General features: G+C 40.9%; 1 protein-coding gene across 4 annotated transcripts in view; it reads right to left on the bottom strand.

The window, feature by feature from the left end:
- Positions 1-13,388, bottom strand: part of SKAP1 (src kinase associated phosphoprotein 1) — a 296,926-nt gene that overhangs the window by 39,007 nt on the left and 244,531 nt on the right. For all 4 annotated transcript variants that reach the window (XM_063706296.1, XM_055387722.2, XM_019028638.3 and 1 more), the window contains exons 7-9: positions 12,186-12,310; positions 9,858-9,921; positions 7,523-7,717 (exon numbers count right to left, since the gene is read on the bottom strand). In XM_063706296.1, coding sequence (XP_063562366.1) covers positions 7,523-7,717; positions 9,858-9,921; positions 12,186-12,310 — 384 coding nt within the window. The remainder of the gene's footprint in view (positions 1-7,522; positions 7,718-9,857; positions 9,922-12,185; positions 12,311-13,388) is intronic.

Raw genomic sequence — 13,388 nt, 5'->3', positions numbered from 1 at the left:
ATAAAGCATTAAAGGAGTAATTGATTTCAAGTAAGAAAGAGACTGATACGGCCAGGTGTGGTGGCTCATGCCTGTAATCCCAGCACTCTGGTAGGCTGAGATGGGAGGATCACTTGAGCCCAAGAGTTAGACACCAGCATAGGCAACAGAGCAAGACCCTGTCTCTATAAAAAATAAAAATAAAAATTAGCTAGGCACAGTGATGCACACCTGTAGTTCCAGCTACTTGGGAGACTGAAGCAAGAGGATTGCCTGAGCCCAAGAGTTTGAGGCTGCAGTAAGCCATGATTGCACCACTGCAGTCCAGCCTGGGCCTGGGCAACAGAGTGAGACCTTGTCTCTAAAAAAAAAAAAAAAAGACGGATACTCTGGGAAATAATATATATATATATGCCCTACAATATAGTATGGGAAAAGGAGCACTTTGACTCAACAGTTCTTATAGCCATGTATGATCTAGCAGCAGAGAATGTTCTACTTGACACCTGTAGTGCTCCCTCAACCCTACCATGAGGAATAAAACAACCTAAGCTAATGGAGGAGTGAAATCAAATATAGGAAACAGATCATGCTGAAGTAAACCACATTAAACATTCTTTGCACATTGTCTTCTCGTTACTCGTCCACTTCCTTCCTTTCTCAGCTATGATGCATTTCTTTTTTGACATGGGACTAATTTTAGGATTGGAAACATTAGAGGAAAAGTTGGTACATCCTCAGTTTTAGAGATACCCAATAATTTGGACAGAGAGCAGCTCTTTTGTTGATATCAAACAACTCCATCACAAAGACCAATAATTTGCTGTGCTTAGGCACTTTTGCAGAGAGGGTTTATTCTACCTCTGCTGTCTGTGCACAGCTGTCTCTTCCTCCCAATTCTAATCAATGTAAATTGGGTCAGATCTCCACTGTGAATTACAAATTGGATCCGAAGTTGGAGGGTCACAGTGCTGCTACTCCACCTCCTTCCCACCACCATTAGATGGGAAGCTTCACCAAAGATCTTTTCTAAATAAATCAGACTTTATTGTAAAACTCGGCCACTGACGAGACATAACCTCATTAGCATTGATTTTAAAATAAATTATTGAAAGTGGCTTGCCTGCTCTTTGCATTTGTAAAATAGGAGAATGTAAATGTATTTGCAATGATAAAAATGAAAACTAAAACTTAATTCCTTTATTCTTTCGGGCAACAGCACTTAATCTAGTCATAATACAAAGATGGAACAATAGAAATGTGTTCTATGCAGTTCAGTTCCAGACCAGATACTCTTGATTTCCACCGCACTTTTGGAATCAACTAGAAAGAAAAAAAATACATTGGCTATAGAGCTTTTATATCATTCACCACAATTACTAAGCTCTACGATGATGGATGTAAATGGGGAAGCTCCAATCCCCACATCTGTTTTATCTAACACCGTCCTTCCCAGGTGGCTGAAAGTAGGCTCAAATCAAGAAGCCTTCCCATTGATGGGCTTGGCGCTATGCGTCTGGGGTCTTTGGAAGACTGGGTAGGGGGCACTGTCACACAGTGAAGGAAAACACCATTCACAGCTGGTTGTGAAAATTACACCCCTAGACACCTCCCTAGGTTCAGAGGGCACAATACAAATAGGCATACAAGTTATCTCAGATTTTTCCATGAAACTGAACAGGTGTCTTTGCAACTCCAGAGTCAAAGACAACTATTATATGGCAACAGAAAAAGAGTCTTGTTGCTCACAAAAAGGGGTGGGTTAAATAGCTAAAGTTCTCATTTTTATTAATCTTTAATGTGACACTTTAATTTTTTTTTTTTTTTTTTTTTTTTGAGACGGAGTCTGGCTCTGTCACCCAGGCTGGAGTGCAGTGGCGCAATCTCAGCTCACTACAAGCTCCGCCTCCCGGGTTCACGCCATTCTCCTGCCTCAGCCTCCCGAGTAGCTGGGACTACAGGCACCCGCCACCACGCCTGGCTAATTTTTTGTATTTTTAGTAGAGACGGGGTTTCACCATGTTAGCCAGGATGGTCTCGATCTCCTGACCTCGTGATCCGCCCGCCTCGGCCTCCCAAAGTGCTGGGATTACAGGCGTGAGCCACCGCGCCCGGCCGACACTTTAATTTTAAGAGACTATTTTGAAAAATATTTTTTAGGCTAAAGAGCTTGTTGAATTTCTTTATAAGAATATTATTAGGCATTTCAGCATTATGTCTACTGAAATACATCTTCATTTAAGAGTGAATTAAAATTTATGTGCTAGCTCAACTTTAAACAGTAATGGATTATAATGGTCCTTGCTCCTAACAGGGCATATGGGACCCCAACCTTACATAGGTTTTAAACAAATTAACCTCTAAAGATTACTGTCCACTTATCACATTAAATGCTCTACTTGATCCCCAAATATCTCATCTCAATTGGGAAAACAGTTGAAGAAGATTCTGTTAACTGTGCGAACATGTAAGAACCACGGGGCATCACAAATGAGCATCAGTATCTGGAGAGTCGATTTCAATAAACATTCTTGGCACAATGTCAGGGACACTAATGAGAGGCTGAGAGGAATAGGACACTGAATCCACCTCAGAGGGACAGAGAGGAGCCAGCAGCTTCTCATGACACCTGGCTATTTTCTGAAGTGCTGCTCTGACACTCCTCTGACATTGGCTACACTGATATCAGAAAGAATAACATTAGAAAAAAATGACTAAATCAGAAAGAGGGGAAATCAGTTACTTCCCCAAACAAAGAAAGTGATAAAAGCTTCAAAAAATGCCAACTGTGTAAATGTGCAACCAGATGTCAAGGTGCTGTGGTGACAGATGCAACAGAAATACAGATAGACTCAAGGTGCAAAGGGGACATGCAGAAAAGTAGAAATAAACTGCTCCCCGGCATGCACAGATATGTTATAAATCCACGGATGTATAGCACCTCATCAGACAACATGCAAAATACAAGCAAGATGCTAATAACACATTTAATTCTCTGTTGTGTATTTGGTTATCTCAACTGTTAGCTCAAAATATTCGCATCCTATTTCAGTGATATGGGCTTGATGTATAAGATATTAAACTCAATTTGTGCTAACTGCAACACTTGGAATGCACTGAATTTAACTTCACAAATAATACCTAAGCATCTACTAACTGGGGAGAAAGACCTGAATACAAATCACTGGTGAGGGCTAAAACAAAGCTTAATTCCAGTTGAGTATCTGGGAAGGTGTCACTGAGGAGACATATTTGAGCAGAATGTGTACGATTTCACAGGCTGAGATCAGGGGGATGGTCTAGGTAGAAGAAACAACATGATTCTAGTTTTGGTGCTGGCCAAGCAGCACTGTGTGGCTGGTGCTCAGTGGGCATGGGAGTAAGACAGAGAAAAGGCCAGAAGTTCAGAGGAGGCCTGATGTTGGTGTTGACTCTTCCCTGATGCTCTTTCTTCATAAACTTTGTATTTTTGGTCTCCATTTTGTTTCATTTCCTTAGACTTCTTATCTTCACTGTTCCCCCTTCCTGTGGGTCTGAACAACTGTACAGGGGGAAAAATAATTCCACAGAATGCTTCTTTCCATTTGACTCAAAATTTTAAAAACTCAGTTATATGCTTTATTTTAAAGCAATCTGGTTTCTAGGTCTATAATAACACCCTGGGGCAGTGTGGGCAGCATTGGAATGTGCACAGAAATTCCCAAAGATGGCTCGTCATCTCTCTTTCCATTTGCTCTTCTGAAATCTCTCTAGAGAACACAGCCAGATTCCGTTGCCATTGCAGCTGCTACAAGGCCCCAGTTACAGCACTTCAATGGTCTCAGACGTCTTGCTGGATCCCAGCCTTGAGACCTCAGACAAAGCGAAACCTGATAAAAGTTGTCCTTTTATGGAATCTTGAATCATGGAGCTGGGCCTATGCTGGCCTGTAAAATAACTTCGGTGGTGGTGGTGGTGGTGGTGAGAGAGGGCTCAGAAAAGCCTCCATTTTCTACATATTGCTTTAGCATTTCTTTGTGGTAGTTCCCTGCAGTTTAATCTACTGCAAATGAGATCCTAAAAAAATGAAGGGCCCACATATGCTCAACACGGATGTTCAGAAATTCCACCAGATACCAACCTTGAAACCATATTTTCCAGGACTAACGTTTTTGTGGCCTGGCTGAAAACCTTGAGTGCTCTGGTTTTCCCTCATGGGGAGAAGAGTGCTAGCCACGTAGCAAATGCTAATTATCCCATGATTAATGTGATGGAGTGAGTTTAATGTGATGACCCATACGTTATTTTGATTACAAAAAAACATTTTTTATTGACTTGGTATGTATTACATACACTTTTCTCCCTATTAGGAAGCCCATCTAAATTATACTCTGCAAGGAAGGTCTCACTAACATGGCTTTCCCTATAGAGACAGTGTGGGCTTGTGTGGGCCCCATCCCGAAAGGGAGGATTAGCAGAACCGTCAATGTTAAATATCCTCCACAAAGCACATTTACCTATTATAAGGAAACAAATGTTAGAGGCCCACATCATTTGACTCTTGATGGGTATGCAATGTTAGCACAATCCAATGTTACTGTAGGCTGTCCCTCCACCCAGCACCTGGCCTTGTAGTAAAAATGGGCCTGAGCAGAAGGTGCACTCCACATTCCATCTGCTCAGGATTTTCAGTTTCACCTGCTCCATACACATAGCTGGAAATAACCAACTGGACTCTCTCAGGTCTGGTTCGAGAGGGCAGGGACCTAACCATCCCCAGTTCTTCAAGGAGGTAACACTTCCTGTTTAAACACCATCACATTAATAACAGCCAGCATTTACTGAGTACTCACTGTATGCCATTGTTTGCCAGGGCTCTGTGCTAAGAACTTTACACATGTCAGTTCTAGACTCCTCAGCACATCCATCTGAGACAGCTACTATTGTTTTCCCTGTTTTACAGGTAATACAATCAGACACAGAGGGCAAGTAACTTGCTCAAGATCTCACAGCTAGCAGGTGGCAGAGCAAATCCATCCTGATTTAGAGCTAGTATCTGTGCCTAGGATACCATTGCTGTCTCATGTGCCGCTGCTTGGTAGGTGGTCTTATGAGAGGGCAGCAGAAAGGAGACAGTGTTAGGCCCCCTCACATTCCCTTCTTAATTTCTCCAGGTGTGGCACTATGCAAAATTCAAACAGCAAGTTCGGAAGCAACAGCTAAGTGGAGTGGACAGGAAGCTGGGTGATGGAAACTTGTGGCTGAAATATTCATATCATAATTAAATGCCAATATATCCCACCTCCAACTCTGACTCTAAGAACTGTGATGGATAGAGGGGTACTGTACCCTGTTGGCTGGGTACAGTGTTGTCCTTTGGAAACTAGGTGCAGTTTAGCTGTTGTTTCCCTAACCTGCAGAAAGAGATCCTGGATTTCCTACTGTGTGGCCTTCCTCACTTCCAATGGGCAGCTGTTGTGGATAGAGGTTAAATGTACCTACAGACGAGTCTTCATGCCCTTGGGGCCATTCCAACATACCAGCTGGTGGGAATTTTGGAAAAATGCCCTGATACTTTGGGCGGTGCTGCATTGGCCAAGGGGAGGAGTTTAGGAGGCAGGAGGAAGATGGTCATTAGGAAGCCAATCATACCTTCATTGCCCACTCCTGGGGTAAGGTGACAGTCCCAAACTCATCTTGTTTTTTGAGGACTCTTCCTCTTTATTCACCTTTGCTCTGTGTCTCTAAGCATCAGCCCCCGCCCCCCGACTCCTTTGAAAACGAAACATGGTGCAGAAAAAGGCCCTTTCTTTCCACCCGAGAAGGTTCACTGAGGTTTTCCCAGAGCATTCTTCCACAGTTGTAACCCAAAGTGGAGTGTCACCCGGATATTTCCCCAAGCCTGGGCAGGAGTGAGCAGAATGTGAGCTCACTAGGAAGATTCTGGCCAAGCTGGGGAATGCATCTCCTTTTAGGGAGTATTGTGAATTAGATCCATTTCTGCACCCTGCTGTTGCAATGGAGCCGACTGTGAAAGGGAAGATTCTCAGAGGAGCTGTGTTTTAATGTAGCAATTTGATTCAATTTTCCACTCTATAAAATTACCCATCACTGCTCGTTGCTTTCTAACAGACACCTTCACTCTTAATTTAACAATCCTATCGAATTCTGCCAGGGAAATTGGAAAAATTTATCACCTGTGAAATTTTATTTTCCTTTGGTTGTATCTGTTTTTGTAAAACTTCATTAACGACGATGACTTGCTGAGGAAATTATCATTTTTTTTAACGTCAGACACAAGAAATGGCTCGACCTCAACCAAGATATCATTTGCATAATAAAACACAACAAAAAGGCTGGAGAAGTCGGGACTGGCAGAGGCTGGAAGTGCTAGGAGAAGAAGCAGGCTCTCCTTGGTGGGTGGGTGAAGTCCCCAGCAGGGCAGGGACATGTGGTCACAGTCCTGCCACTTGACTCAGGAAGCAATGACGTAGCTTCTTCCCCAGGAAGAGATGAATGCAGTGTGGAGAGGGTTGGACGCTCTTCTTAGGAAGCCTTGAAATGCAAGTTGCCTACTGATGATGCTTTCAGCAACCAGCCCTGTCTTCAGGGACTTGAGTGTTAGATTCACCTTAGCTCTTAGGTTCATCTGGGATTGAGGTTCATCTGGGTTCATCTGGGATCTAAATTGTTATAAATTTAGGCTTAACTTGAATTTCTCAGCAGAGCACTGAACTCCTGGCAAATTTCCATAGGAATGATCTTTCTGAATGGACTTGAAGATTAGCGTTCCTGTGGTCTAACTACTTCACAATTAAAAGGCTCAGGCTTTGGTTCTCCACTGTCTGACCCCCACTGAGCTTTGCACCGTTCACCAGCTGCTGTTATCCCCACCAGACATGGCTATGCAGAAGCAGTGATGACTATACATTTTTTGAGATGCTAGTTTTCATGCCTTTGGAAGAAAGGAAATATATAGAGTAGACCTGCTGTAATGATGAGCAGATAAAACATGTTAGGGTTATTTTTAAGAGATGTGATTTGATTCATGGTATATCTGAACTAGGTAATAATGAGTTGTTCTCTATCAAGGTTTACTATCAAGGTTTGGTCTATCAAGGTATTACTAGAAAGGTTGGTCAGCATTTGCATATTTCAGAGTTTTGAAATCCTTCATAATTTTGAAGCGATTTTCCATTATTCTCACAACTACACACCAAAAAGTTGAAACTAGAGAATTTTGATGACTCATTCCAAAACTCACAATAAACCAATAAAAACCAACGTAAGTATTGTTGACTCTTTAACCTGGTGGACACATGTAATAAGTTACTTCACATGGCATGGATAGAAGACACTCATTAATCAAATTCTTCTTGCTCCCAGAGCAAGGCAGAGCCTCATTACCCGCTTCCCTACAATCTCATAAAGCGTCCCACATTATCTCCTTCAGAGGATGAGGGTTAGATTTGGCTTCCTTTGGAATTTTCAAAGTTATTATTCTTCCACCAGGTCATGAGTTTCTGAAACTAGCAGAAGATAATCAGAGGACAAAATTTCTCACCTGGCAAGACTTCATAAATATCTTCTTCTTCTTTCTCCTCTGTAGGCTCTTTTATCCCCACACTCCCAGGCAAGATAGTGGGTCTGCACTGGGAACCACAACTTGGGGAGTCAAAACCATCAATATCATCATATGTCTCTTCTTTTTCTTCTTCCTCCTCATCCTCTTCATATGGAATGGTTAAGGAGCTCAGATCTAACAGGGCAAAGATGAGAATGAATCAAGAAACAGAGAAAAAGAAAATAAGACAGGAAAGGAAAGAGGGAGAAGGAGGAGGGATGACAGTAAAATATGTCAAATGAAAATGAAACATTAGGTTAAATGCTATTATTTCTATTGTGGGCTTTGGTGGCAGGAAATCTACAGAAAAGGCCAGAATAGCACTGCATCAGGTTTAAACCATCAACATAAATCCTTCCTTGCAATAAAACTTGATCAGAGTGAAGCAGCCTGAAAAGTATGGGTGTGTGAATGAGAACATGAGGCAAAGGGAAGAAAATAGGCCAGAAGAGGAAAAGCCAGTGTGCTGTACACAGCTTATCACGTAGAAAACTGGAAGGGTGAGTGAAGGCTTGCAGTCCTCCAGGGTACTCAGGCCATGAGAGCTAAGGTGGCCTCTGTAGGGTGCTGGAGCTGTCAGAAGCTTATCTCCCCAGTGATTTCACTGCAGAATTTCAGACAAGTTTGTTTGCAGAGAAAAAAATGGGCAACAGTGGAAGATAAAAAGAAACGGGGTATGGAAAAATATAACAGTAATACAAGACCAAATGGAATGGCTGAACAATGCAGTTACCATGTCCTTTTGCAAATGCACAGTCTAGCTGACCTTAAAGTGGGTCACTGCATAGAAGGTGTTGAGCCATTACAGCACTGGGGAGCACCAGGGCAGGGGAGGGAGATGGGTTTTTTATTTTAATGGGGAACTGGGAATGTTCATTCTCTGATGTATACTACAGAGTGCTCTCTGAAACCCTGCTGAGGGCCCTCTGCAGGATGGGTGAGTGCAGTCAGCATACTCTGGGGAAGGAAAGGATGGAGAGACGTCCAACTTTCATTTCAAAATGCAATAAAATTGTTTGGCTTGATTAGGCTTTTAATAAAGATTTTGCAACAATTTTCATCTGAATTTTGGTGCCACCACATATGAGGAAAAGATCAAAAACACATTTGTGGCTTAAACCATATGTTATTATTTTGTTTGTTTTAAAATAAAATGGAATGAATAATTTCTTCAATGTGGGATTCTGAAAGTACCACAGGGTACAGCTCAATAAAGCTGCTTTGAGTTTTATTGAGGTTTACACACTTAGGGGTATATTACACGCATAAATCCAAGGCACCTAGATGAGAGTGTACCCTGTAGTCTCGCCATCAATGTTCATGTTTGCCTAGTTCCAGTCTATTATACGTGACGCTGTTGGTAGATGCAATAGTTTGCTTTTGTGATAGCAAAGGCATAACTGAGTAAAACAGGCAATTCTTGTAATTAAAGCACTGGTGCTTCCTTCTTTTTATCCACAATAAAATCTTATAGCAGAATAAAAATCTGAGATGAAAAGGCTTTGCGTTTTTAGCTTGACGTGTGTCTTTCTAGGTCTTGGGCCACGTATAAAGTTGGTGTTTCTGCCTTTCTGCAGAACAGAGGTAGGGTCCTGCCATGATGGTAGGTGACAATTATCTAATACCAAGTGACTAACTCAAGGTTGGCTTATTCTACCTGACAGACCACTCCCAGATAAGGCTTCCCTGGCCACTGTTTCTGCTTTGCCTACAGGCTGGCCAGCAGAGGGTACTCTAAGAGCAGTCATTTACCATCTTCAGGCAGGACTCTTCCCATCCCAAAGCAAGGAACATCTTATTGTGGCTTGGGAAATAACAGTTTGTTTTTAATGTCCAATGTCCCTGAAGACCATCTAGATTGGTTTAGATTTCTACTTCCTCCTACGACTAAAATAAGGAGATTTTGAACCTCAATTGCAACTAGATGACTTTAAGTTGGATATTATGAATTTCCTTTCCAGAATATAAGGGGTTAGGAGACACCGAATTGGGCTGAGCTGATTTTTAGAATCTCCTTTTCTAGTGATTTTGAATATTACAGACTTGCCTGTAGGTAGGTGGATGAGCTATGATACCAGAGGTCCTCCCAAGGTTGATACTGTCTTTATCTTCTCATTCACACATAGTACTATTTGTTGTTGTAATATGGGGAATGTGGTAGGAAAGGCAGAGGTGAGAAAGGGCAGAAAAAATACATACTGAAGTCTGTAGATTATATTTATGCAACATAACTGCAAATCAACTCAAGTATTATTTCTGTAACAATGACACTTACCCTTTAACAAGAAACTTATTTGATCCACCCAGTCTCTGGCTTCTGCTGGACTAGTAGCTGTAAACTAGAGAAAAATCAGTGAATTAATTTATCAGTGTCACTAAAATTTCCATGAATCTTGACAGGGATGTCCAAGGGGGAGGAACCACTGAGTTTCAGAGTCAAGTTTAAAGCTCAGGATTCTCTGCCTGCTTAACATATAGAAAAAAGACCAAATATTTCACTCAAACTGATTTTTTCCTTCTGCAATTTTGCATACCCAGAGATGACAGCTCTTTGAGTCTAGACATTCATGTCCTTGTGCATTCTTTCATTTGATTATCTATTCCTTCATCAGACATTTATTTGAGAAAAGTTTACAAGAAAAAGAAGCAAATCAACCCACACACATGACACGGGAACACTAAAAGGAGGCACATTTTGTAACAACTGGATATTAAGAGGAGACAGGGAGCACCTGTTGTTGCCTAGAGTAGGTCAGAGTGGCTTGCTGAAATAATACCATTTTGGCTGGATTTTAAAGAAGAGTTGGTGGAAACTGGTGGACAGAGTTGGACATTTTAGGTAGGCAGGCCTATGTGCAAAAGAACAGGAATGAGAACATGACTTATGGGGAAGCCTGGCAGATCAGCTTGACTGAAGAACAATAACAGATGAAGTTGGAGAGTTGAGGGTCAGAGAAGAGTTGGTAAAAGGGCTCTGAGTACTAGGAGTTCAGAGTTAAAATGCAGGCAACAGGAAGCCACTATCAGCTCTAGCAAAAGGAGTGGGGGATTCTTTCAATAGCAGTGAGTAGGAAGGATTGGAATAGAGAAATCTGGAGGCAGAAGACCAACTGCTCCTCTGGATGAAGTGACAGGAACTTAACTATTGTGATAGCTGTGGGAATAAATAAGAAGGGAAAGAGCCAAAGGATATTGTAGAAGAATCCACAGACCATGGTAATGATTTGGATTCAATAGGCCAAAGAAAAGAAGTAAATAAAGTACATTCTGATTAACAAAATAGGCCAGTCAAGCATCAGCCTTTAGTAATTTTTTTATTTTAAACGAATCAACTTGAAATAATTGTTCCTGAAAAATATTTTAATTATCTGGCCATTAGGGTAAGGTAAAGGTATATGCTATACAAAGAAACTGGATTCCTGCATAATGCTTATTAATAGACATTGTTATTCTTGATTTCTTAAAAACAAATTTCTATAAAAACATTTCTAGAAATACTGGTTTAGACTTGTTACATAAACTTTTACCTGGATGTGTTACTATCAGAATGTAATAATAAAAATAACTAGGAACATATTCAGTGCATAGATCTATATTATATATATTCATAAAGGACTCTATAGAAAAGTTTTAGTTCAAATTTTAAAAAATTTCTGGAAATTACATAATGAAGACCTAGGTCCTTTAACAAAATAAGAGTTAAGATACTGTAGAAATAAAAAAGAAGAATGCTGAGAAAAGTCTGAAGACTAAAAGTGTTACTTAAGTGGTTAATTTACTCTTAGTATGGTGTTTTCCTTTTTCATAAGCTAAAGTTTTTCTAAATTGCTTTAATAAAATTGTGATAAGATAAAAATTACCAAAAAGCAGGAAACAATACACACACACATGCAAACATACATTTTTGGTGAAAATCACTATATTTCCACAGTCAGAAATTTTTAAATTTTATTGGTCATTCAGAATGAAGATGGCAAAAATAAAATAAAACACATTAATTTTATAATGAGGTAAAGATTCAAACTGAGCACAGTACGGAATAAGTCTTTCTTGCCCCGACCAGGTCCTCTAGTCCTTCAATTATTATTGTTACTATCGTCACCAATATCTTAGAAATCCTTCCAGAGATATGCAAAGCATCTACACACAGGAAGATTATTTTGGATAGCAAGATGAACATGGGAAAATAATTTTTTTTTCACTCTACAGTTAGATCTTTTTTTGGGATTTCATGGAAGGAAGTGAAGAAAATCAGTTGAAGAATAAAGAGAATGGGAATTTAAACCATAAAATCAGAGACTATAAGTAAGGAATTGGATTGTGTGCTGCAATTAACAAGCATCTCACCTATGAAGTGAAATTGAGAAGGGGAGGAATGAAGGATGGAAGCCAAGCAAAGTCTGTACTAGGATGAGAGTGGCAACAGAGGGGAGGGTGTGGCATAGCAAATGTGAGGACATGCCAAGAAACAGGGTCTTAGTTGGTATGAAATGAGCAGGTAACAAAGAAAGGCTGGAACCCAGCATAGCAACCATGGCTCACATGCAATACAGAAGGAAACTGCAACACCAAGAAGGATCACCATCTCCTTGATGCGTCCTACCTCATAGCTGCGCCTATCCTGGGAGGTCAGTTCAAAGCAGGATTCTTTCTTGGAATCTCTTCGCAGGTAGGGGGCCATCCGTACACTGTAGCCCTTAATGAGGAAGGTCCCTTTGGGCTGCTTGCCTGCAAGACAGGAAAGCTCCCTGTATCCCTAGAGAGATGCAACTGCCAAGGGAAGGCATCTTCTCTGGTATGTAAAATAAAAGCACAGAAACAGCTGTTACATCCCTGAGGAACCACAATAGTCAAGGAAAAGTTATTAGAGAAGCTTAAGAAGAGGCTACTGCGACAGTAAGGCAGATATCACTGCCAAGCTAGGGAAATGCAACGTGAAAGGTTATTTTGCCAAAAGAGTACAACAGAGACAGAGAATTTATTAGAATGTTAAGAGATCTATAATAACAGAAAGAAGGAATTATTACAGCAGAGAGAGTGTGGCTGTAAATGTGAGGCTCTTGAAGGCTATTATAGAGCTGAAACATTATTATCAGGGTCAGCAGAGCTCACATTTGAGGGGAGGGACAGCAGCACAGGGGGGCATTATAAGGTCCCGGAATCGCCTCCCATGCCCTATGTAGCATTTGGGCTAAACTTCTCTCCCCCTTCCCTGCTGGTCAGGTGGGAATTTATGCTAGAGGGAGAATGATTAAAACTCAGTATTTTATCCTCCTTGTAAGAGGTCAACCTGGGAAGTAGCAGAATAATGTTGAGTATTATTAGATGACGAGGAAGGAGATAAAAGGAAAAGGACCGTAAGTGAAGAGAGACTATTCTGCTTGTCACTACTTAAAAAAAATGTTAGAAACAAGAAAAAGAGGAGGTGACTCTCAAGAATTTTGTATCCTCATTGTGTGGGTCAGGCAGAACACACAGAGAACAGGAACCACAGTGTCTGGGATGCTTTGAGCTCTATATCATGTGAAATGAATTGCTTAATAAATGCCTTTTGATGATGATAATGATGACAAGGATGGCAGTGCGATGCCAATATTAAAAAAGAAAGAAGAAGGAAAAATGACTCTGTGCTCACCTGGTTGAGCTAAAAGAAATACACAAACACTATTCTTACTAAGAAAATGTCATGGGCACAATAAGAAATAACTGGCGAGAAGGGAGCTATGGAACAGTGCTTTTTGACACCAGAATCTTTTTTGTTAAAGTATCTCTCCTTGTTCTAACTGGCCACTAAAATGTTTTGTTG

The sequence above is a fragment of the Gorilla gorilla genome, chromosome 4, assembly GCF_029281585.2.
Source record: "Gorilla gorilla gorilla isolate KB3781 chromosome 4, NHGRI_mGorGor1-v2.1_pri, whole genome shotgun sequence".
Classification (NCBI taxonomy): domain Eukaryota; kingdom Metazoa; phylum Chordata; class Mammalia; order Primates; family Hominidae; genus Gorilla; species Gorilla gorilla.
This window is presented reverse-complemented; position numbering and strand designations above follow the sequence as displayed.